Below are 27,347 nucleotides of genomic sequence, written 5' to 3' on the forward strand. Positions count from 1 at the left end.
GAGCGGTGGTGGATGGTCTTTAACAATCCACCACACTCCAATCATGAGGTCCCGATGTATTTTTTGAAGAAATTATGGGCCGAATTTGAATTGGGCAAAAAGCTCAATTACTTTGATATTAGATCATTTCAAGGGGTTGGGAGAGGCATGCCCCAGGATAGGCCAGGAGCAAAATTGAGCGACAGGGTTAGAAACCGTGTGCGCAATGATCCATTTGTTCCTCTTCCATCACCAGTTGTTCCAGCACCTGCCCATCATCAAGTAGTGGATTCTGCTCTAGGTTCATCGAGTGCCCTGTCGGGCAATTTGGTACAGCAGTTGCGCGAGGTGAGGGCTGCCCCCAGCTTAGCACATGTTTGCACGAGCTGTGGGGATGTATGTATGAGTCCACAGAGTGAGGTTGCCCCTGGAGGAGATGGTGATTTTGATGATGTTGATGTTGCCCATGGTGGTTATGATGATGCCGAGGAGGCTGCACATGTTGATGTCGTCTCTTCATATGTTGATCTCCTGTGGGCAGACGATGATCAGCCTACAGAGGTACAAATTTATTTATATAATTTACAGTGCAATATTAAATTCCTTATATATACACATATGAACCATAACATGAGTCATTTTTTTCTGAATAGAGGATGGATCATACCACGTCATTGAGGAATCGACATCATGTTACCTCAATACCTAGAGATGTTGGTGCCCCATTTACGGTATGCACTTTCACCTAGATACATTGTATTGATATGTACATTTAAAATTAAACAATAATTTTTTTAATGTAATGATGTGTATGATATGTTTTTTCAATTTTGTAGGGTGCTTCATGTAGCACTGAGGTGGGTAGTTCTTCACGTGACCCGTGGACCACTGAGGCTCAGCCTCATATACCACTAGTATGTTTTTCATCCATTAATTTGAAGTGTTTATATGCTTACTAATTTATGTACAACTTTGATTCATGTTCATTATTTTTTGCAATTGTAGGCTTCTGGATTGTTTGATGGCAAATCACATGTACGCCTTCGACCATCAGTTTCTTTGCCTGCATTACATGTATGTTTTTATGTGATAATCTTGTAGTATATATATATACTTTATAATTTATGTATATATACAAGTTTGATTCATGCTTTATATATGTTGTCCAGGTCGATACCACTACCAGTATTGGTATGGCTATGGGATTGAGCCAGATGCAACCATCCACATTGTCATTTGAGGTGATGATTAGAAAAATAATTTCTAATTTGTTTATACTGTGTACCTGGCTTTTATAGGGATTATCAAAATTGATGTACAATGTTTTTTTTGCAGGACTTGACTACGACCACTTTTCTTGTTCATCATAGTGGACCTCCACGTACCAGTGAGGGCATTATAGAGCACGATCGTATGGTAATTTATTTTAAATTTTTAGTATTTAATTACTTTATAAGTGAATTATGCAAGTAACTTCTTCTCATGTAAAATCTTCTTCTCATGTAAAATCTTTTAATAATGTACAGGAGGGTGTAGACACTGATACTACACAGGAGGGTGGAGTCACTGATACTGCACAGGAGGGTGGAGACACTGATGCTGCACAGACACAAGATGGTGCATCTCAGGACCACGTGCAACAGGATGATTCATCTCAGTCACCTTCATGTGGAGTGAAGAGGACTGCAAATGAGATGCACGCAATTTCTTAGATTGTATATTTTAGATCATGTCATGTTATTGTATTATGGACTTTTTATGATGACACTTGTTATGTTATCCTAGGACTTGTTATTATGTGATTATATATAGGACTCATTGTTATGTGATTATATATAGGACTTTTTATTATGTCATTTCCTTGCTATTATGATATCAGGTCGTGTTATGTGATTTGGCGCACTCTAGTGATTATATATGTGATACATTGTTTTGCTATTATGTTATTTGGACTTGTTTTAATGTCATTTTCTTATTATTATTTTTTCAAGACTTGTTATTATGTCATCAGGAATTGTTATGTGATTGTATATAGGACTTTTTATTTATGACTTGTTATGTGATCTATTTATGACTTTATATTTTAACATTGTGATTGATCATCTTATAGTGCAACAGTTTATAATTCAATAAAATAATTATCCCAATTTACAATAACATCCTATTCTTAAAATAATAATAAAATCTTTGAACTTACAATTAATCTATGAAGAGATTACGATAAAATAAATATATCATAAAAAATTAGAATTCAATTGTAACACAATTACAATGTGGACAAAATAACATTAAGAAGAAGATAACTAATACAATGTTGTTTATGAAACCAAAATTGAATCAAATGTAGACAAATACAATGTTAAAGGGACAAAGAAAAACAACTACATGATTAAATATAAAAGAGTTCACACAAGTAACACAAACTTACATGCATATAAATTTGATATGAAAATTATAAAAGGATTATTAATTATAAATGAATCTCATAGAGGAATCCAATAGATTGATGGAACTAAGGCTAACCAAATTCTTAGGAAGGTTTAAAGAACATTATTCAATGATTTGAAAGGGAGTAGACATAGATTCTTTCTTGTCAATTTCTTTTTGATATGCATAATTCTTTTGACATTTTGAAGGGTTGGAATAAGTAAAGGAAGCCCTGCTATATGGAATAATTACATTGAAAGATGGTAGGTGAACATTGTGACCTCCTTTTCCATAATATAATTCATTTATATAGCTATAACAAAGCCATTGGGCAAGGAGTGTGTAACAACCTCGAATGCAAAATGTGTAATAGAGTAAGAGCTACAAACATAGTATCAACTTTCCTCTTAAGTTGACCACACTACTTTACTAGTGTATTGAAGGTTTATAAGTGCGGATCTAGTAGTGGTATGAAAAGCATGCATAGAATGGTACTAAAATAAAAAAGCACACTATAAATATAGATTTGTCATACAATGATAAATATAGAGTTGTCATATTTAAGACATAATTCTATCTTTGAACTTACAATTAATCTATGAAGAGATTATGATAAAATAAATATATCATAAAAAATTAGAATTCAATTGTAACACAATTACAATGTGCACAAAATAACATTAAAAAGAAGATAACTAATACAGTGTTGTTTATGAAACCAAAATTGTATCAAATGTAGAAAAATACAATGTTAAAGGGGCAAAGAAAAACAATTATCATGATTAAATATAAAAGAGTTCAAACAAGTAACACAAACTTACATGCATATAAATTTGATTCAACCTAATGTACCATCTGCATCCTCTCTCTTCTGCAATGCGTCTACGATTGCCTCATGCTCTTCTACTAAAAGTGTCCACAATACCTTATTAGCAGGTCTACCTTTGTATCTTTATAATTTGATATTTGTTGCCACCACCAAATGAGAATAGTGTATAATCTTCTTTTCTGATTGGTAGTCTTCATAAGCTAGTAAGCCATTCCTTCTTGTTAAGTATTTGCGTAGCCATGTACCAACTACCACAACAGACCCAACTGGATACTGAAAACCATCATCATCTACTTGATCGCATATCAACTTTTTCTTAGGTTCTACACATCTAGCTATCCAATACTCAACCTGCTCATCATTATCCTTAGGTGCAACAACAGCATACACATGTCCTGGAAAACAAATTTAAGTACATGTAGAAATAAAACTTGTTAGAATTTATAATTCAAATATGTAATCATAAATTATATGACAATACATAAAAATATATAATTTAAAGTTATAAACAATAAATTGAATTAAATTACCAGGTTGTATGAGGTCTAAAACACGATCATAATCTTCTGATGCAAATGCATGATCGAGGTCTTCATTTCTTCTAACATCTTCATATTGTGTCTCAGTAGGTGTTAGGGATTTGTGTTGCCATTCTTCGACCCATTTCGTATTCTTGCATTCTTCCCATTCACCTGCAACACAAAATTGACAAAAACATGCAAGCTCTCTAGTCCATATAGTCCAAGTGTTAGAATTAGAACTCTTAAATGAATGTCATCTGGCTGACCCATTGATTGTATCACAATCATATCTTGGAAGGATATTCTCCTCTTTAACTAGCCAGAAGAAACATCTAATTGTAGAGTTTTGACTTGATCCTGTGGATAAATTTGCACTACACCAATCCACAATTGCACTTGCATTTTTAAATTTGGTCTTTTCCTCGAATTTGAGTTGCTCTCTGCAAAGGGCTCTCTTAACACATGCACTGGCACTATCATGTTCTCCTTTCCCGTGTCCAGCCTCAAAAAAACTCCACGTGTTCGATATTAGTTTTCTTATGAATCCTACTCAACCAATAAAACATTCTAGCATTCTTGAATTGCCCTCTGCAATTATCAGACCATATTAGATGTTGTGTCATCTGAATTTCTCTCTCCCTCAAATTCTGAAAAAAGGTCTTGAAGCAAAACTGGACAAACTCATATGAGTGTAATTTATTATCACTCATATAGAAATGGTACTCTCTCAAAATTTTGCGATCCTCTTCTATACTATCTGGTGCATGCCTATAGACAATATGGACAAAAATCGACACTTGCAATGAATTGTAGTATTGTGATTGAACCTCATCTTGTGGTGCAAGCGTGTAGTTCTCTGTAAAGTCAACAATTGAAAGTATACTACCAATAGGAAATGTATCCTTACATATTCGAAACTGACCATCGAACCATCTAGCATTTTGAGTGTGTTTAACATATTTAGGTACGATGTTACTCTTGAATTCATTCATAAATGTATGAACACTAACTTTTTCAGTGATTAGATCGCATTGTTTTCCAACCTTTCCATCCTTTAGTGGATACTCAACAGTTTTAAATCTTTTAACATCAACTAATTGTTGTCCAAAATCATTTGAAAGATTTTCATACAAACATTCATCCAACAATGCAAGATTGTCACATATATCACATACACCAGAAACACATGAATTGAAAAGAAATTTTTGTTCATTTAGTAGGTTGCAAAACAAACTTGAAATAAACTCCTCTATAGTTTCAGGTGTATATTTATACCATATTCTTGGAACATTCCATTACTATGCATGGTAACACGTATATATCGAAATACATCATAATGGTAGCGAAATTGAACATGAGTTTTGCAACAACATGTGACTCTTTCCTTATTAATTCGGGCATACCAAGGTTTACACTTTTCAAAAGACCTTTGACAAATGCTAATAGTCAACACCTTATCATCCAAAAAAAATTTATACAATTCAGTTTGAGTCATGTCCAATAGGTGTTTTGGATGTGGATCACGAATTTTTGACCCAACTCTTAATTTAAGAACATCTCTAACATTAGGTGATACTCTCGTATTATCGTGCCAGAATTTTTCGATCAAATTTTTGACTTCACCAGTAAATTTCATATCATACTTTGGTAGTCTACCACTAAAAGTCCACAATTTGTTTGTCGGCTCACTTTCAAAATTAACTCTTTTTTAACAGCTCTTGACAAAGTTTTACGATGAATATTAAGATATCCACTTATTTTACTCATCATTCTTTTATTAGAAGTTGTTTAACTTACTAAAGATGTTGTTATTGCCTGTCGTGCCGCATTTTTATCTTTAGAACGATTTTTCTTTCCAATTGTATCAAAGGTGCTAGCAACAGTCGATACGACGTGTTTTAAAGACTCGTCCTTCTTCTTGGGTTTGACATAAAAGCCTAACTTCTTCATCACTTTTCGCATTGTATTCATTTTAAATAGGTGTACCATTAATTGACATTGAAACCCAAATTTCTTATTATAAAAAAAATGTCTAAACAATCTATTTGCATGTGTCCTAATCTGTCTCCATGAAACCAAGCCAGGAAGGTTGTCTAGTACATCACTTTTAATTTCAAAATTTTCATTCATTTGATTATCATTCATACATGTTTCATTTTCAATTGGTGTTTCCATGTCTTCATACACATTATTGGTTTTAGTTGCAGGTGGATTTTCAGTTTCATTTGGAGTTTCAAATTCGGTTTCAATTTCAGTTTCAAGTTGAGATCTAGTTTCAATTTGGATTTCAATTTCAATTTCAACTTGAGTTCTAATTTCATTTTGGGTTTGATTTTCAATTAGAATTTCATTTGGTAAGTAACCTGCGTCTACTAAATCACCAATCTCTTCATGAGAATAAACATAGGGCTGTGAAGACATACATGTATCCAATAATGGATTAGAAGATGCACCCGAATTAAATGGTTCTATTGTGTTTCCTTCGTCAGCATTTATGGTCTCATTGATGTTCTCATCTTCTAAAACGATTGTGGAACTTGAAGCTCCTTGTCTTGTTCTTGATCTTCTCTATCGTTGACGCATTGCCTCCTTCTCCCTATTTGCTGCAATCTCCTCAACTGTCAAAACCTTCCTTTGCCTCTTCCTACGTTGATTTGATCTCATGGCTACACCAAAATTTGAATTCGAATCGATCTCCTTACCAAATCGACAATAAGACAAACAAAGAGAATGATTAATCAAAGCATTCTCTTTGCAGATCGTACATGTCAGGCAATAATTGAAAAATCATTCAATCATTGGGATTTGTGCTTGTGGGCCAGATTCTGGCCCAACGGATCTTTTCAGAAACGAGCGCCCGTTATTGAATGAAACAAGTGCCTGTTTTTTAAAACGGGCACCCGTTTGTTAAAATTAGGGGCGGGAAACAACCCTTAGCTTTGTTTTTTGCTTCGGGATAGGCTTGGTCCCACCAAGTCTATGTTTGGACCTCCAAAAAAATGACTAAGGTAAAACGACATCAGATTTCTACTTTGGCCTAATTTTTTGAGGGCCTTTCTGATTGAATTTTTTCACGAAACGAAAACCCATTAGAGTTTTCAGCGTCCTGATTTCAGAAATGTAAATTTCATAGTGATAAGATTATTTTTACTATTTTTGTATTATTTATTAATCAAAAGTGGAACCTAAACTTAAAATACCAAGGTTCACTAAAACTTTAATAACTTTTTTGTTTTTAGGATTTTAGAAAAAAAAATTATATGACATCAATCTACATACGATTCTTTTGAATATTAAAAGAAAAATTGAAAAATATGAAATTTTCATCAAATTATGATGGTCGTACACCCGATGTTTTGAAAATATACTTTATTGTCAGTTAAAAATTGATTAAAAAAAATATATTCAATAAAAAAATAAGCAAAAATATTTTCATCAATATTTGGTGTCTTAGGTATCATTTCCCAGAAGGATTTGCAAAAATTCATTTATTTGCATCAAAAAAGGGTGGTCGTACACATGTGTGGTATGGTCCTGAAACAGGTATTTTGAAAAACTGGTTTTTAAACATGCCTACTAAAAAGAGATTTCTAGCATGTGGGTATTAAAATAAATTACATATTTGAAAAGTAGACTCTGAGCACTACATTTTCTATCACTGAAGTTTTTTGAGATTCAATTTCTAAGTGCATCAAATTTTGACATCAATCGACAAAATTTGAAAAACAGAGAAAACACTTCCACCTTTTCAAAAAGTGGGACTCAACTTCTTGCAGCCACCCATATATTTTTTGTTGAAAAAGAAAAACAAGAAGAATTGAACAGGCCGAAGAAAACATTCAAGATATATCAGAAGGGCAAAGACAAAGGGAAAGGTAAAGTTGGTGAAATACCAAACATCAAAATAACCGACAACCTACCACCACCCTTGGATACTGCACTGGTACATATTGATGATCCACCGGTTACTGAAAGTGTATATATAACACATGATGACACCAATCCTAATTTTGAAATTCTATTCACCATGAATGTAGATACTTAGGAAGTAAACATTGTTGTGGATAAGGACAATACAAAGGTCAAGGATAACATTGTTAACAGTGGAAACATGGTTGAGCAACCAGCAGAGGCTGTTGAGATTGAGATCCAAACAGAGCAAATAGAGCAAAAACTGCAAACTGAGCAACCATTGGATACTGGAATGGATACTGATGGTATAGATGCTAACACTAAGAAACCTACTGAGACAAAGATACTGGCAGTTGTGCACACAGAGAAACCGATAGAGGCACAAGTACATATTGAGGTAGTGAAACCGGTAATCACTGAGAAACCCAAACCATTGCTAGTTGAAATGCAAACTCAGATTGATCCACCAGAGGATAACACAAGCAAAATGGTTACAAATTTTGGAAGCACAGAGGTAATCAAGGCAATTGGTCAGACATCCGGTACTTCATTAAGTGTATTCAAGCCTACTAATGTGACAGAAATACTCCTAGACTCTATCAAGAAGATTAATGACTGTAATGCATTGGCTTACAAAGCAATTGATGACAGAATACCAATACTTAAGTTGATTGCACCGAAATGTAATATAGATCATGTAAAGGACTCTTTAGGTCAATTGGACACATTGTCCAAATTCATTACCGACAATGTAATAACAGTTGATAAGGTAAATGAGGACACATTCAAAGAGAAAATTGAGAAGGAAAAGGAAAAATTATTTAAGGGCAGAATAAAGAAGTGCACAGAACACATAAAAACACTTTTACCGGCACTGAATACTACAATTTTGGAATATAAGGAGTTGTACAAAGAAACTTGCAAGCCACATCTTTTGACAAAGGACATAGAAAAGGAAATAAGCAGAGTACAAAAGGAGATAGACGACATAGCTGATAACATAATTGGTTCATCCGAACCTATATCAGTTATTGAGCAAGAAATAGCAGGTTTTGAGGAAAAGTTGGAGAAATTTGAGAAAGAGAAGGCAAGGATTAAGGCAAATGCCAGAGAGCTTAAGTACAAACTTGGTCCCAAGCTGGACAATCTTATCTCTCTGAGAAATGAGATCTCTAAGGCATTACTTCAAGGAGAAAGATCATCGGAAGAGCATATGCATCATCTCACCGGCACGATCCAACAGACTCAGGCAACCTTAAACGACAGCTATAGATTCATGTAGAGTTTAAATTTGGTTTTGGCAGACATATTTCAGATTGTAACCAACTGATTACAAACTTTGAGGTGAAATTTTTGCACTTGTTTGACAATTTTGACTACCTTTGTCATTGATGTCAAAGGGGGAGTAGTGGACAGAGAAAAATGTTTAATCAAAGGAGATCATCTGCTCAGGGGGAGCACATATTTTTTGGTAACTTTTTGGACTTCACTTTTTGGAAACAGTTTTTGGATTTTTCTCATGAGTGTTGCCATCAATGCCAAAGGGGGAGATTGTTGGCATTCTACACTCTTATGAGAATGATGGTGTTGTCATTGATGGCAACCATCTAGCAACCTTCTGGCACTCATCTGGTAAAGCCACCGGCACCGGCATAGACATCTACATACACCGGCAGACACTTCACCAACAGCGGCAACAATGCATACCAGCACCCCAGCCGACAGGGAATAAACTTTTGTTTATTGTATATTGTAAATTATCTTTTGTAAAGCCGACAAGGCATATTGTAAAAGACTCATATATATGTATGAGATCTTATAGGTCATTTTGTAGAAGAAGAGAGTTGCGAATTATGTATAAGGTGATATAAGTGACAGCAAAGGTTTTGGTTATAAAATGAGCTTAAACCGATACTGAACCTGGCATAGTTGATGCTACTTTGAAGCAGTACATTGTATTGGATTTCATAATCCACTTGTGTAGTCAGTGTGACTCTTATTGAGCAGTGAGCTCTAGGCAATTGGCTTTCCTGCATGTGCAGACCCCTCATTGTAAGTAATATTTATTCATTGGCCAGTGAGTGAATATTGTGGGTCACAAATCCCACCGAGGTTTTTCCCACACCGGATTTCCTCATTAAATATCTTGTGTTATGGTGTGTTTTCTATGTTGTCTTTATTGTTCATGTTTACTGCATTAATTCTTATTTACCGGTACACTATTTTGGAATGCAAAGTTCTTAATAAGATAAAATATTCTGTTAACCGATTAGATATTGATTCACCCCCCTCTCCCCCCTCCCCCTCTCAGTATCTTTTGGACTATCATTAATCCTAACAGAAGGAGGTCAGTGATAAGGCTGAGGATAACATGGAGGCCATGGAGGCTTCAGAGTCTTCTAAGCTGGATACCAATGCTCCTGACTCTAGGACCTTGCAGGAAGAAAATAAGAACACCTCCCCCTTATATGCCACTCCCCCCCCCCATGACAAAGTTATCTCTGAGGAGGATGGGAGGAAGTCTAAGGGCGTTCAGACTGTTGTTGATGGAGGTGAAAAGGAGGAGGATGTTCAATGTGCGAGTTGTAAAGCTATTTCCAAGGATATGAACAGTGTGAAAATGAAGCTTGACTCTCTAGATACCCATGTCAACAAAATTGTGAAATTTGCCCTGAAGGTCATGCATTCCTCGGCCACTACTATGTACCTTCTGCATCAGGACTAAGAGAACCACGAAGGATCTATTTGAATTCCTAGCCGATGATTGGACCGGTCTGCTACTTTCCCAGCACATGGGGGCTAGAAAAAAATGATTAATGTGTGTTTTTTTCCTTTTTTGTTTAAAGTTTCGATACATGATCAGTTGGATCCTGGTTATGTTTAATTTTATCTTCAACCCTGTGCAGCTTGTTAAGACTTTTTATTTTCTTCAGTTACTGCAATATGAACAATATGCTTACTACTAGGGATAGTGGGTTTAATGTTAGTTTCTTTATATATATATATATATACTCTTTTGGATGCTATATGGAAGGGATTGCCATCAATCTTGTGATTTTCTATAGTAGCAGGTGGTTTATGTTTTTTATTGTTAAGATAGGGATTGGTTGAGGCTCTGTCGTTTGGTTGTTGTTTGTATTTATTATGCCTAAAATAATGTATATTTATCTTAGTATGCCATTATTTACATTATATACATTGTTTTCCACATATTGTATATTATGTAAATTTTCCAATTTTTGAGAGCAACTAAGATAAATATAATAACAAATCCCTCATCTACCTATCTCTCTCAATTTCCCTCCCTCTCTATATTTCCCCCTTCTATCTCTCCCTATCTCTCCCTCCCTTACTCCCTCATATCCCTCTACCTAACTCTTTATATCTACCTCTCTCTCCCTTTCTCTTCCCATATATATATATATATATATATATATATATATATATATATATATATATATATATATATATATATATATATATATATATATATATATATCTGTTTCTCTTCCCATATATCTTTATCTCTCCCTCTTTCTCTCTACCACTCTATCTCCCCCTATTTCTCTCACCCTCTCCCCCCATCTTTCTTTCCCTCTCTCTATCTCTACTTCTCTCTATTTGTTTCTCTCGCAATCTCTCTCTCCCTCTCTCTCTCCCCCCCTCTATTTCTACACACATATCTCTCTCTTTATCCATCCATCTATCTCCCTCTTCCTAGACCTCCATATCCTACATTTCTTTGCTTCTCTATCTCTATCTCTCCATATTTATTCTTCCATCTCTCCCTATATCTCTATCACATTATCTCTACATCTCTATATATCCCAATATATAACCCTCTACCTCTCTTTATCTATCATTTCCTATACCTATATTTATCTCTTCCATCTCTACCTATCCATCTCTCATCTCTCTATTTATCTCTCCCTCTCCTCTCCATGTCCCTCTCCTTCATCTCCATCTCTATCATCCTCACTACATCCATCTCCTTACACCACTCCCCCCCCCCTCTCTCTCTCTCTCTCTCTCTCTCTCTCTCTCTCTCTCTCTCTCTCTATCCCTATGTCTCCATTTTTCTTCCTATTGCAATCATTACATGGCCCTATTAGTAATGGAGTTTGCTTTTCTTTCTAATTTAGAGGTTTTGTTTCATTCTTGTTTGGATCCCTATAAGTGGATGCATAGTTGATTGAAGCTATCACTTCTCCATTGAGACCTTCATTGAACAAACAACATCATTTGCTAAAAGGCCGAGCAATTGATCTCATGAATTGTACAGATGTATGTGAAAAGTAAACCAACTTTTTTCCTAATTGACCTTCCACTCCTCTTCGGTGTACCCATTGCACACCAAGGTGCAATTGCTAGTTAATAATATAAATACATCTAACCTTTTTACTTGAGAATTACAAGTTCTAAAGTGTATTACATGTCACATACTTGATAATATTTTAATTAATATGTGAAATGAAAATATTAACATTATTCTGATACTAATATGCATAATCACAACTATCATATGAACAATTGGACCCTATACAATTCCTTTCTTTGGGAAAAGTTCACAATAAATCTCAATAAATTTCAACTTATTCCAACACAATCATACATAACTTTCAAGGTAAGTGGATTTTAAAAAAATTAAGACATTTAGATTAATTTATAAATTCAAATTGACACCATGACTTAAACTTATTTTGAATGGAGCTTTCAAATTTGATCAAAAGTAAAACAAACTAAATCTAACAAATATGGGAATGCCTCATGTACATAATAAAGTTAACTAATTTTAATGCTTATTTATCCCGACTGCATAACTTCTATACCCTTTGTAGATTGTGTCAGCTTAAATAGGCCTTGAAGAACAGAACGAGCACTAAACAATACTTAGGATTTCGTTTAGAGTGCAGAAATTAGCTTTACTTCATTGTTTAAGAAATCAAAATAATTTATTCAGTTCAGTAAAGAATTCGCACATCCTAATGGTGTATCCTTTGCTACTAAAGAAATGCGAGCATTCAATTTAAAGCTAAACTCAAGCAGTTTCTGTATATATATATATACAACCTCGAGGCACCTGGAACAAGTGAAATGCAGTGCAGTAGAATGGACCTCCCTCTGTCAGGATAAGGAAAGGAGAAAAAAAAATGCACCACTTCTGCAAAATTATTCTCTTTAAGCTGGCTGAACTGAATTTATCAACACTACAACATAGCCTTCTGCTCATGAGTCCAAACAATATAAAAAAAACAAGCCTCTGGCCATTTGCAACTCCATGCCAGTGTTTGCTAACAGAGTTTCTATCCATATACCAAATTAATATTTATTTTGAAGGATTTGGGTACACAGTACTCACATTTATAGGCAATGAAAATGAGCTTGTCAAATAATAGATAAAAATTACAAAAATTCTTCTATAGAAAACTCAATAAATACTTTACTGTCTACTCCTCCCTGACATCAAGACCTAGCAAAAACGGTGCTTTGAATCCAACTCCCCTTCTGTAGAAAACCGCTTGATCTCGAGGGTCTAAGACCAAGGTAATTATTTTACCTGGCCATGAATTGCATGAAAGCAACATCCACGGAAACAAAATTCATGATAGGAGTTTACCCCTAGAAATAGCATCCTTAACTTGAATTATTCATTTAAAAAAACAAAATGCCAGAAAGATATATGCAAATCACCACCAACATAGATAAAACTGTTTCTATAATGCTAAGATTAACAGAAGACGTATCATCCTGTAAATGCTTTCTAAATACTTCTGGACTGTTTAGTTTCAAACTCCTGCAATTATTTTTAGCATCCATCAGCAGATGTGAAAGATTCGGCAAATCCAGTTGGCCTTGTTGGAAGACTGCCCTTTCTATCATCTGTTCCACTCATACTTGTACCTTCAAATTCTTGCCATTTCTTTAAAGCCTGAGGAAAGGTAATGTCAAAATCAATTCCCCCATATTCATCATTCTCTAGATCTGTTGGCTTCCATTTCTCAACCAAAGATGCCAAAACATTGACAGCATTGACCATATCAGGACGTTGATAGTACTCTCTCGCAGTACAATGACCTGCTAGTTCTGCAACAGTGCAAATGCTTTCAAAAGTTTCATCTGTCACTTCCAGAACTCGATCTATTGCCTTCAAGAATGATTCCTTGTTTGAGTTCATTCGGTGGAACCGTGATACCAAATGAATGCTCTCTTTGGGCTCATTTTCGTCTAGGGCCTTTCTGTTATAAGCTCCATTAACACAACACTTCCGTTATAAGCTCTATTAACACAACACCAAAACTGAACACATCTGCTTTTGTGGTTATTCGCCCAGTAACTAACCCAAAGCAAAAAGGATTACAAAACATTAGAATCAATACAAGTTATAGACTGAACAAAATTCAAAAGCCATTACCAACTTCTGAATCTAGGCAAAATTCCTGACCTCTGCAAGGTCATTCTATACCAGACAATTCCAACTTACCTAGTGGAAAAATCTATGTACTGCACAAGAATCTCATTATTACATTATTTCCCGATTATTGAAAAAATCATGCCAAAACAATTTCCCTGTATATCCTGCAAGAGTTCATCTAAAGGCCACATAAATTCCCAAAAGAACTAATACAGTTTTTTTCTGTGGAAGTAAGTGACCATATACTTTGAGGTGAGAAAGGAAGCTAAAGAAATACCTGCATATTCAGGCACTGATTATCCAAAAGTGCCTGCTAATCTTGTCTCAACAGAGTACTTTCCCTCTGGTGCCAACTTCACCAATCCAAAATCAGAAACCTTAGCATGAAAATCATCCCCAATAAGTATATTAAATGGCTTAAGGTCTCTATAAATAAAGCTTCTATAGGCTAAGCTATGCAGATACTACATTCCCCTTGCAACATCCAAAGCTATGCTGAGCCATTTCTTCCATGAAATTGGTTCAAGATTGTTCTTGAACAAATCAAATCAATAATCTCAAAAATATCAGACGGGTCATTTTAGAAGCATAAAGTTAAAAATCTCCCTGTTCAGCCTGCTGTAGATCTTTGCTCACAGATCATGCCTAGACTCCACCCTTGCATTGGCTCCCCAACCCATTCTATGGATTCCGCTTGCCAGAGGTTCACCTTGTTATCTATTCTGGACTTCGTAGGAGTGGAGGGGCACTGTAAGCATAGCAATGTCGCAGGTTTGAAGGCATCCCTCCTCCATTGTTAAGCTCCAAGCACTGGAGGGAGCTTATGAGATCCACCATTGCCTTGGGAGGAGTGCTGTGAATAAGGTGGATACGATACATTGCCATATTAATAACTGTTAACAAAAGAGAAACTGTTCAGACTCACGCCTTACAATCTTCCACTAAATTCCATCCATTGCCATTTCCCACGTAACTGCAACCATTGCCATTTCCAGCATGACTGCCAGCTATGATTTCAAATTAAATCAGTGGAATTCTTATTGACAAAGGATGCTTCAGTCAATATGCCACCATAATATGCCTCTCAGCATATTTAGGAGGAAATAGAGTTGCCCAGGCTCACCTAGGTACACAGGGCACATCTCAAGCCTGCGTATTTGGCCAAGGTACATCTGAGATTTACTTAAGCTAAATACACAAGACCAAAGCACACCCTGTGTGCAACCAGGCTGGGATCCTATTGTGACCTATTTCACACATCGCCCCATTGCAAATGGGGACCCCCTGTTTTTGCTTTTTAGGGTTTTGCTTTGGCATCGCAACTGCTAATCACCAGTCTTTTTACAATGAGGAGTTAGAGTTTTTGAGAATTCATCCCAAGTCAAGTTGAGAAATCATGCTCATAGTCATGTATGAATGTTGTCAAAGTGCTTAGAAGGTCTGAAGGATGAGGATCGCAATTGCTTTGGGTCATTTCTAACAACTTTCTATTTTTAGGAATTTTTGTTTTTTTTCGCTTTTTTGAAAGTGGCATATGGGTTTTGTTTCTCAGGTCTTTTCATCTCTGCCCATGTTCTCAAAATTTGAAAATCTTGTCTCTAGATATAAAAAGCAGAGCTTTGAAATTTTTGTTTTTTTTCTGCGATTAGGGTTTTGTTCTTTTAGCCATATTATCAGTACCCATGTCTTCAGATTCGAAAAAAAATTGCCTCTAAGTACAAAAAGCAAGGGTATGATTTTTCTGCTTTTTTTCGAGATTAGGGTTTTGATCCCCATGTTCTCAGAATTGAAAAATTTGGTCTCTAAGGGTAAAAAGCAAGATGGAAACCCTAATTAGGGTTTTGTTCCAAAAAAGCATTCCTCAAGTCATATGATCAGTACCCATGTCCTCAGAATTGAAAAATCATGTCTTCAAGTCAAAAAAGCAAGAACCTAGGGTTTTGTTCCAGATGAATCAATTTCAGCCATGGCAGATCATATATGGACATAGCACCCCAAATAAATGTGTTTGGAAGGAAAACTGAAATCAAGAGCAAAATTCGCCCATGGCTGTCCAAGGAAACATGTCCAAGCTTCATCACAGTCCGCCCTAGCAAGCTATCCTTCAAATCCGCCAAGACAAAGGGGAAGGATAACTTAGGAGGAAGAATAACACACAAGCAAAGCAGTGTCAACACATGATCAAAGTCTGCCCTAGCAAGCTATCCTTCAAGTTCGCCAAGACATGGAAGATACAGATTAAAACAAGGTTGTCAAGACACCTTCCAACTCCACCTTCATCAAGTTGGCATAAAGCATGCCAAGTCCGCCAAGAAGAACATGTCCAATGATTTTCAAAGTCAGCCCAAGGTTGGAAAGATGTTATAGTTGGAGGTTGGGCTTAGACATAAAGAAAACAAAGTTGGCTAAGACTCTTCTAAGTCCGCCATGGAGAAGGAATAAAACAAGCCTATCAAAATTCGCCAAAGAGAATTGTTTGGAAAGAAAAAATGAAAAGAATTGTCTAAGCAACTCCAAAGTCCGCCATCTAGCAGAGCAAACAAGTCGGGATGATGTCTTCCAAGTCCGCCCAAGGAGATGTCCACACTTGAGCAAAGTCCACCAAGGAAGAAGTAGATAAAATGGCAAAGCATCTTCAAACTCCACCCTATCCAAGCATGTGCCAAGTCCGCCTTGGCAAGGAAACCATCAAGACAAACAAGCTGTCCATCAAGCCCGCCTTAGCATGCCTAAAGATCTACAAACTCTGCCCAACTGGAAAAAGCATAAGAAGGAAAACATAGAAAAGAAAGTTAGCAAAGGTTTAAAAGATGAAATCAAATTAAGCAAAAGCCTTGTCCAAAGAACAAAACACATTAAAACAAGTTGGCAAGACTTCTTCCAAGTCCGCCAAAGCACATGGCAAAGAGCTTTCAAAGTCCACCCATGATGGGAGGAGGTTGGCAAAGATAAATTTGAAAAGAAAATTGTCCAAACAAAGACAAAGTCTGCCTAGGCAAGGAAAAGTGGGGGTTTGGCATATGATAAAAGACAAAAAAAAAATTGCCAAGGTAAATTGATCAAAACACAAGTTGTCCAAGATGAATTGCACGAGGTTTGCCAAGCAAAATAAGACATTAGAACTTTCAAGTTGACTAGGCATAAATGGAATATGTGAAGGTGCCTAAGCCAAATGAAAATTCGCCCATGACCTGTGTGTAAGACACGAAGACAATCAACTTGCCATGGCAAAGGAAGAAAATGGCTAGAGGAGAAACAATTTCGACCAAGAAACACACAAAATCAAGGGTTAATTAATTGAATGGGTTGAAAAATAAAGCTCGACACTTGGAATATTTTCCAAAAAGAATGCAACACAGAGAAATTTTCAAAAAAATGGCTGTGTGGAATTTTCCACAACCAAAAGAATGTTGGAGAAGAAACAGGAAGAAAGAAGAAGGACAAAGGGGAAAATTAAGAAGAAAATGAATAAAATTCTTGTTCAATGGCGGAGTTTGTTCTACTCAACACAAGCCAATTCCAGAATCAAAGGCAAATCAACAGGCAAAGTGTGTCCGAGCATAGAAATGGTCAAAATCTTGGCTAGGAACTGGAGGATCCACATGAAGGTGTCACAAAATAAAATTGACTAGCCAAAATTTGGCTAAGTATGGGAAATACTACACAGAGAAAGTTCCAAACTTCCTCCATTGTGGCGAAGGCACAGTGGCATTCTTGTCCAAATTCAAGACAATTGAAAGAGCTTTCAAAAATCAAGAAAGAAAGTCTTCGGACTTGGCAAAATATAGAAAGAAATTCCAGACTTCTTGAAGGATTTCATCTCCTAAAGAGTCAAGGACATTCAACAATCAAGATCAAATGGTGGCAAGAAGAGTATTCCAAACAAAATTTCATACTTCAACAATTTCTTAGCACAAATTGGAGAATTCGATGACATTCAATTGTTCCAATTTAGCATGTCCAGGTTCATTGAACATTTTGCCTCTCAACAGGAGAAGGAGGTGCAATCCTAAAAATAGCACCTTGTGCCATTTGTCTTGCAAGCACAGGATATCGATTTTATTTTAGGAAACTCTAGGTTGTCTTAATCTCGACCGTTGATTGAAAATAAAATCCTAGCCATTGAATTGTAATTGGGGAGCCTATAAATTGAGCTCAACCCCTCATTTGTAAATCATGGGAGCATGTTGCAAAACATGTTGAGATGCGTAATTGTTGCTTACAACTGCCAAAGTAATAAGTAATGCATTGTTCGAATTGATGGTGATTACCTCTCTTATTTTGGAGTTGGCATGGTTCTTATCCCTCATCATAGCTTAGATTTTATTTCATGTATGTTAGATGAATGAAGGATTTGATAGTTTAGATTGGTGAAACTTTTTGCTCATACTTTTGTTGGATGGATGATTTTCATTCAATGGGTAAAGTTAGCCTGAGCTTTGATGTGGATGCTTAACTTTTACTTTGAGTAATATTGTTCAATTGTTGGTATTATTCATAAGTGTGAAAATCTTGAGCACAACCTTAGAAGATTGCACATGCTTTGCGTAGTTGTCCTAAATGTGGCGAAACAAAGTGTTGTTATTAGTTTCACCCAGTCTTTACCGTCTCTTGAATTCTTAGGAGTAGATTAGAATTTTTGAACCCTTATCTCCTTTTCAGTTTTCTTGAGGTCCAAGATCCAAGTCCCAGATGATAGAGCTTCATTGTCTAAATCTCCATTGTGAATTGAACAGGCCAAGTGTAAGTCCCCATTGAGATTTTCAGCATACACTACCCAAGAAGCTATCCCACTAAAGTCGCTTGTTCGCACATATAGACCTTGGAATCGCCATATGATCTTCTCGCAATCTTAGCATAAGCGGTGGTTTTTCAATAGAGGATGGTGTATCCTTGGGGTATTTTATTCTAATGCAGACACCAACAGATCCGAACCCAGACTGATCCAGTCCAAGTATGTCCAAGGAATTGAGTGTACCTGATAACAAAAGCTAATACTGTTATCCGCTTTGTAGCTTTCATATAGGTCCACTACAACATTTGTACGTTCTGCTATCTAGAATTTTTTGCCTTTGTGTCTAAGCATTGAATTAGAGCTTGCTTATGTGCTGTCCTACTCCTAACGTATCTGATTTGTCAAAATCTTCTCGTAAGTTGCCTCCATGTTGCCCCTAGTTTCCTTGGGTGTGGAATTGGAAAGCATAAGGGCTTGGGAGATGGGGAAATTAGAATTAATGAAGATAAGTTAAGCCCCGTGCCAATTAAGGCACAGTACCACTTTCAACATATAAGCACATCTCAAAGGAAAACTAAAATTCTTATTTAGAAATTAGCATCTTGATGATTATGGAAACTTCTAGTAAGCCACTTCTTTGTTCAGTGAGAATGATCATAAAAGGGCACTGACCATAGGACTCCCTTGAAAAGTGAGTTATCCATGACACTATTTCCAAGTGGTGAACAAAGGATGGGTTGATACACTGCACAGGTTGATCTTTTCCCTGCGCCATGGTGCTTGAGCAGGAATGCATTAACCATTAAGCCCATACATATCTTTATCATGGCCTTCTTTGTCATTTATAAGAAATGATAAAAAGCTTTAATACTTTCAGCTCTCCTCTCCTACATTCAAAATCAAAGCTGTGTAGTATTAGCAGACTATGCTGACCTCCCAAAAATTATACTGCTATGGGCCTGTACTGTTGCTTAGAGTCTTATGCTGGGTACAATGACAAGCAGCAACTGATTACCATAGGATTCGGAGGAAAACTCTGAAAAATGAAAAAATATACACATAATGCCTATATGGCATTTTCATCATTCCATTACAACACTTTTGTTGGTAATCAACATGAAGAGTTTCGAGTTACATCTATTTCCAGGTGAATAGCATGGCCTGCATCCTGTAACATAACCAAATAATGCATATTTGGTAACTTATAGAACCACAAATATCATGCCAAATTCACTTAATGCAAATGAATGAGGAAAACATACAGCTGACCTTGCCCTACCCCCATAACTTCTTAGCCATAAGTATAAACAATACCAGAAATTTGAAGAGCTATGCATATGGTACAAATAGGCATTTGAAGTAATCTAATAGGAATCTGACCAAATCTGGGTTGACCCAAGGTGATTCTAGCTTAATCTAGATAGCAATTGGGTTCAAATTTGCTTTCAATCAATCCTCTTGTCAGAATATACAGACCAGACATGAGCAGCAATTGTTATTGGAGCCTGCACAGAAAAACAATATTGATGCATGCAAATTGCATTAGATTTGAAACTAGAGGTAGCAATGCATTCAGGGTTTATTGGATGAACTTATGAGCAGACTACTTTGAGGCAGCCATGCTCCTTCAAGTAGACCAAATATGTTGTTAGCCTACCCTCTATTGTTTCATTGTGGCACCAGGGTTCGAAGATCCATGAATGGTACATGAGTCCAATATTTATGCTAACTTAACTCTGCAATGAATTCAACCAAAATAGGCTGATATTACAATGACCAAACCTACCCAATAAAGCTTGCCAATAGTAGTTTGATAATAATTTGACATGGCACAGAAAACTGTTTTTAAATCCTATTTTCAACAAGGAATCCTTAACTAGGTCTGTAAGAAAATGCTGATGAACTTTTTCTAGTATCCAAATTTCAATCATGAAATGCACTAGCAGCACCTCACTGAAATATGCCACTTATATAAAACAAAAAAATCAGAAAATGATTTCCCAGTATGTTTAATGTTATCCTTTAATTGAATCAAGGCAGGTAACTAACACTCTAGACAAATCAAGCTGTTCTAAAACCAATCACAAAATATGCAGCGCACCAACAATAACTAGCATTTCATTGAATTAAGCAAATCTGAAAACATCATTACAAAACCTTGGGTTTGTCCATCTCAATTATATCCTATCTTACTGAGATAGATGAAAATAATAACATGCAGACATGTCTTCTCTCACAGCATTGTAAATTCTCCTGCAAATCAGATTCAGACTGTGTATGCTTGTCAAAAGAACAGCAAGGGTAGGGGGGATCGTCCCACCTTGCTTGATCCCTAAGGGTAGCGTCCCAGGTCTCTACTCGTGCACTAAGGCTTCACATTCAACTTTCAAAACTCCCTCACCTTCGACAAAACATCATTTATTTATAGAAGTTGAGGTGGATTTAGGCAAGGCTGACTCCAAAATGGAAACAACACAAAAAACACAAAATACTAAATACAATTCCTGCTCAAGTCTGCTCACCCGATAAGGAATCTTCTATTTATTAAAAATTCTTAATTTGAAAAGAGCTCAAATAAGGGGCGTTTAGGAAACTGCCATATGACTGGCCCAATTATTTTGGGATCATTACAGTCCTCCCATCCTCTAATTGCTTGACCTTAAGCAATTGCAAATTTGGATACTCAAAAATCTCTATTCCTTCCCAAGTTGCATCTTCTTGTGGCAATCCCTTCCATTTTACCAAGTATTCTAGAATCACCTTGTTCCTTAGCCTCCTCCCCCTCACATTTAGAACTATCTTTGGTTCAAGAATTAGCTTCCCCTCGTAATCTAGGTTGCCGGTTCGGGTTCCGGTTCCGGTTCGGGTTCGAAGAACCCGGTACGCCGGTACTTCGGGTTCGAAGAACCTGGTACGCCGGTATGGCAAAATTTTGAAAAGGGGTTTGGGTTCGTTTGGGTTCGTTTGTACAAAAACATGTAAATTTTATATATATATATATATATATATATTTTGATATTTGTGAAGCCTATAAGCATGAATTAAAATATGCATGTCACATAGCATCATATAAACAACAAAACAAACATAAACTTGTAATCATAGCATCATGATCATACCATAATTGATAATAGCATCATATACATCAAGTTTAATATCAAAATGACAAAATATTCAAGTATCATTGTTTCAACTTTCAACAATATAAACTTAAAGTTTAATCATCAAATGGATCATCTAATTCATCCTCCTCCTCCCCCTCCTCCTCCTCCTCCTCATTGACATTGACATTACATGAGCCAATGCCACTTGCACTTGCACTATAAGTTGGCTCAATTTCCGAGTCATCAAGTGTCAATGCAAGAAGCTAAGAAGCAGGAGCATCCAAGTTAGTATGCTCTGGCTTTATATCCCACATCTTTGTTTCCCCTTGTGTGTAGTCATGTTGTTTGTGTGAAAGAAGACGTAGTTTGGAATGCACATATACTAAATTCTCCGCTCTTTTTGATAGCAGCCTATTGCGCTTTACTGAGTGGATGAAAGAGTATGTGCTCCAATTTCTTTCTGAAGCAGATGAACTAGCAACCTATGAAGACAAAGTAAACAATTAAAGTTATACATTAATAAAAGTAAAATTACTAGAAACCTATGAAGACAAAGTAAACTATAAATAAACTAAAACTTGTAAATTTAAAATTTTAATTAATTAAACTTACTTGTGATAAAACTTTTATAGCGAGGGGTTGTAGGTGTTGGAAGCATGTGCCATGGAAGTACCACCAGCTATGAGCATCTTTCTTGGATCTATGACGTAAGTGCATCAACACTTAGACCATTCCCATTTGCGAATTCTATGAACTCATTTGTAACAACATCTCGCAAATCATCATCGGGATATAGTCTAAGAAATGCTGCCTTGTACCCATCAGATACTTCTAGATCTCTCCATGGTGGAATCCTTCCTGGTTTATCAAGAAACTGATTGCTATAGTACTTAGGTGTCAAGGCATAAGCAAGAAGGTGCAAAGGAGTGGTCATCTTATTCCACCTCTCTACAATAATTACTTCCAGTTCTTTGAAGAATTTCTCCTGAGGATCATTCTCTTTTTCATTTATAGTGACCTTTATTTTTTCAAGCATTGAATCAATGCCATCATAAATCTCACCTATGCAAGGCCTATCCATGTTTGTATAGCGAATCATGCTCATGATGGGCTCAGTGATACTTAGGAGATATGTAACAAGATCCCACCATTTCTCATTCAATATTCTATCCCTAATTTTTTCTGCCCTCTTAGTGCTACTTTGCTTCCATACAATCCAACTGGTGTTGATCACCATATTGCATAGTGCCACTCTAACTTTCACAAGTTGTCTTAAGACGATTGTGTTTGATGCAAAACGGGTCTCAGCAACCTATAACACAAATTAATGCCAAATGATTAAAAAACTAAAAATAAAGCCAAACTTTAAAGAAGAATACACAATATAGCTTACACAATGATATTATTAACATTGAAAATTCAAAAAAATCAGAAAATGTAAAATTAAATTACTATTTCACTTACCTTCAATAGCTCCAAATTCGAATAGGTTCTAAAAATCCCTTGAGACATGTGGTGGTTTGTGATGAACATCTGGATGTCCTCAGCCTCTGCATACACATCTCTGATCCATTTTATTTTTTGCCCAATCCTTTGTAGCATAAGATTGAGTGAATGTACCGCACAAGGTGTCCAAAAGATGTGATAATAGCGTTGCTCAACCAACAAACCAACAGCTCTACAATTTTTTGCATTGTCCGTTATGACTTGGACAACATTGCGGGGTCCCACAGACTCAATGGCAGAGATGAGAATTTCTGCAATAAATTGGCCATCTTTTATTTGGCCCTCACAATCCACAGCTCTCAAAAACATTGCCCCTTTAGGGGACACCGCTATGACATTGATCAAGGGACGGTTTTTAGCATCTTTCCACCCATCTGAAACAATTGTTACACCTGTCTCAACCCATGAATCCCTTATGGGTTTCAATGCATCTTCAACCCTCTTCACCTCTTTCTCCAATAATGTTCCACGTACCTTCTCATAACTGGGGCCCTTATACCCTCTTGGTGCCTCATTAACACTTTTTATCATTTGCTTCCAATATGGGGAGCGAACAACATTGAATGACAACCCATTTGCATAAATGCACCTTACTATATCTTGATCAGCATTGTCTCTACTCTCATTTTGGAATGCGGTTTCTAAAGGCCCCTTTGTTCTTTTACGTGTCAAGGGTGGTTCACTTTGAGGTTCATTTGTAGCAAAGAAGGGGTGGTCTTCTACTACAATACTGGGATTAGAAGGGCCTTGCATTCCCTTTGTTTTCTTTGATGCGGTTTGGTTCAATCTATGGGCTTCCCTCTCTTCTGCCGCCTCATGCTCCCTAATATATTTCATCACTGTCTCATCTGGTATAGGTTTACCATTTTTTCCAGGGCATTTTTTTATGCCTCTTCCTTTTATTCCACACAAATGGCCTACCACCCGATAATATGAACTATTACATTCAATATCACATCCATGGCATTTCCAACGGAATCCTCCACCTCCCGGAAGTTGTTTTATAATGTCCACATATTTCCATAAGGGAGAATTTGGATCGTTTTTTTGTTTTGCAATTACTTGTTCATTGCCAATGGAGGAAGATGTAGATGCCATTCTAGTTCCTATGGCAAGAAATAAAATAAACATATTCAAAAACAAAAACTAAATAATGAAAAAAAATTCAAGTTTCATGTTTGACAATTTGTGAAACAAAAATAGTTGGAAAAAAATGTTTAAAAACCTACCTCTTGCAGCCAATGGAAGCTTGAAAATGTATGGAAATGATGCTGCAACACTTGTGGAAGCTTCTAAAATCAGTCTTCAACTCCTCTTTGATCTTGGAAGCCAAATTTTGTTCACCCTTTCTTCAACCTGCTCTCATAAAAAATTTGTTTGCAACACAAATGAGGTGAAATGAGTCAATAAAATGTTTTAGAAGTGGTTTTTAGGTTATAACTTTCACTTTTTACAAGGCGGAATTGAAAAAAAAAAATTTGCTTTGTTTTTTGACTTTATGGGCCGCCCAACCGCCCAGGTTCGACTGGGTCCGCCCGGGTTCGACCGGGTTCGACCCCAAGTTCGACTGGGTTCGACCAGGGTCGAACCCACTCTGGGTTTTTCGAACCCAGGTCGAACTGGACCCGTACCACGGACCCGGTCGAACTCGGACCCGTACCAGGGCGTCCCAGGGGCGAACCCGGTAACCTAGCTCGTAATCAATTGGTGGTATTTCCATTGAAGGAGTGATTTGCTGCCCAAGAGCCTTCTTGAGGCATGAAACATGAAATGTATTGTGAATTTTGCTATTGCGATAAGGAACATAGAAACGTGGTTTCAACTTTTTTGCTCCCTTCCCCTTGATGGATGACTGTCTATAGGGTTGCAACCTTAGAAATACCATGTCACCTACCTCAAACGTTCTTTCAATTCAGTGTCAATCAGCATACAATTTTTGCCTATTCTAAGAATTCTACAAGTTCTCCTTGAGGGTTGTCATGATATCCTTGCTTTGCTGGACCATCCCTTTAGCACTACGAGCTCTACTACCAATTAAAATTAGATCAACAAAAGAATTAGCATCATAGCCATAAAGTGCTTTGAAGGGCGACATACCAATCAACATGTAATGAATGGTATTGTAGCAATACTCCCCCAAGTGCAGCCACTTAATCCATGTTGTTTGTTGACTTGTAACATAGATTCTCAAATAACCCTCAATCCATTTGTTCACTATTTTTGGTTGCCCATCTGTTTGAGGATGGCAACCGGTGCTAGGTGTCAACTTTGTCCCTGTCAAATGGAATAGTTCTTGCCAAAAAATACTTAAGAACCTGCTATCCCGATCACTTACAATTGCTTTTGGTAATCCATGAAGTCTGAAAATTTCTTTGAAGAACAAATCTGTCACTTGAGGTACTTTGAAATCTGATGATATGGCATAAAAATGAGCATACTTTGTAATTTTATCCACCACCACATATAAGCAATCTTTACCTTGTACCCTTGGCAATCCGGTAATGAAATCCATCGATATGCTTTCCCATTTCTGATCTGGAATGGGTAAAGGCTGCAATAATCCTTTTGGAAACACATGTTCCTTATTTTGCTAGCATTCCTTGCATTCTCTTATATGTTGCATAACATTCTTTTTCAATCCCTTCCAAGAACGATGTTGCCTTGCTTATATGTTTTGTAGAAACCTAGATGACCAGCAAGTGGGGTGTTATGGCAAGCTTTCAAAATCCTTTCCTTCATTTTAGATTCAGGGGTGATTTATACAAGTCCTTTGTGGAGAATTAACTCATCCGCTACTTTTAACTTATCATCTTGCACTTTACCTTCTAGAATATCCTTAGCAAATGAATTTTTGACATACTCAGCTGTAATTAATGACCCCCAATCAGCGGATATATCAAAAATAGAATGCAAGTGACGTTTTCTAGACAAAGCATCAGCCACCACATTATTATTCCCCTTTACATAATCAATGTCAAAGTCATAAGCTTGAATTTTGCTTACCCATTTTTGTTGCACGTCATTCAAATCTCTTTGATTAAGAAAGTATTTAAAACTATTGTGATCGCTTTTGACCAAGAACTTGTTACATACCAAATATTGCCTAAATTTGGCCAAAGCATGCATTATAACCAACATCTCTTTGTCATAAAGTGGGAGCTTACGCTCAACCTCCTTGAGCTTCCTACTCTCATATGCTATGGGATGTTTATTTTGCATCAAAAAAGCCCCAATTCCTTCACTGAAGCCATCACATTCCAAAACAAAAGGAAGTGAAAAATCTAGGATTGCCAAGATGGGGCATGAAGTCATTACCTCTTTGAGTTTGTCAAAAGCTTGTTGAGCCAGTGGAGTCCATGTAAATGCTCCCTTCTTTGTTAAATTTGTTAAGGGGGCAGCGAGTTGTGAAAATCCCTTTACAAACCTTTTATAGTAGCTGCATAATCCAACAAATCCCCTCAACTGTGTTAGTTATTGGGCCAAGGCCAATCCTAGATAGCCTTGATTTTGTCCTCATATACGCTCACTCCTTGTTCACCAATTTTAAATCCTAAATACAAGATTTCTCGCAACCCGAACTCACATTTAGATGCCTTGGCACAAAAGGACTGATTCTCCAAGATACCCAATACTTCATCCAAACGTCGCAAATCATCTTCCCAAGTTTTACTATATACTAAGATGTCATTGAAGAAGACCAAAACAAATTTCCTTAATTACAGATTAAATACCTGATTCATACATGATTGGAAGGTTGCTGGAGCATTTGTTAGTCTAAAGGGCATCACCAAAAATTCATAGTGCCCATAGTGACACCGAAATGTTGTCTTGTGTGCATGTTCATCCTTGACCTTGATCTGATGGTAACCTAAACGCAAGTCAATCTTGGAGGAATACTTAGCCCCATGTAACTCATCAATCA

At 36.5% G+C, this 27,347-nt stretch overlaps 1 protein-coding gene across 1 annotated transcript; it reads right to left on the reverse strand.

The window, feature by feature from the left end:
• Nucleotides 1–12,643: 12,643 nt before the first annotated feature.
• Nucleotides 12,644–13,932, reverse strand: LOC131038872 (receptor protein kinase TMK1). The gene has a single exon (XM_057971427.2). It carries the CDS (start codon nucleotides 13,841–13,843, stop codon nucleotides 13,475–13,477), a length of 369 nt encoding a protein of 122 aa, XP_057827410.1. The 5' UTR covers nucleotides 13,844–13,932; the 3' UTR covers nucleotides 12,644–13,474.
• Nucleotides 13,933–27,347: the final 13,415 nt, after the last annotated feature.

This window comes from Cryptomeria japonica, chromosome 9 (assembly GCF_030272615.1).
Source record: "Cryptomeria japonica chromosome 9, Sugi_1.0, whole genome shotgun sequence".
Lineage (NCBI taxonomy): Eukaryota > Viridiplantae > Streptophyta > Pinopsida > Cupressales > Cupressaceae > Cryptomeria > Cryptomeria japonica.

What these genes read in the sequence shown, in the direction of transcription:
- LOC131038872 (XM_057971427.2), bottom strand. Translation starts at nt 13,843, where the DNA reads ATGAACTCAAACAAGGAATCATTCTTGAAGGCAATAGATCGAGTTCTG.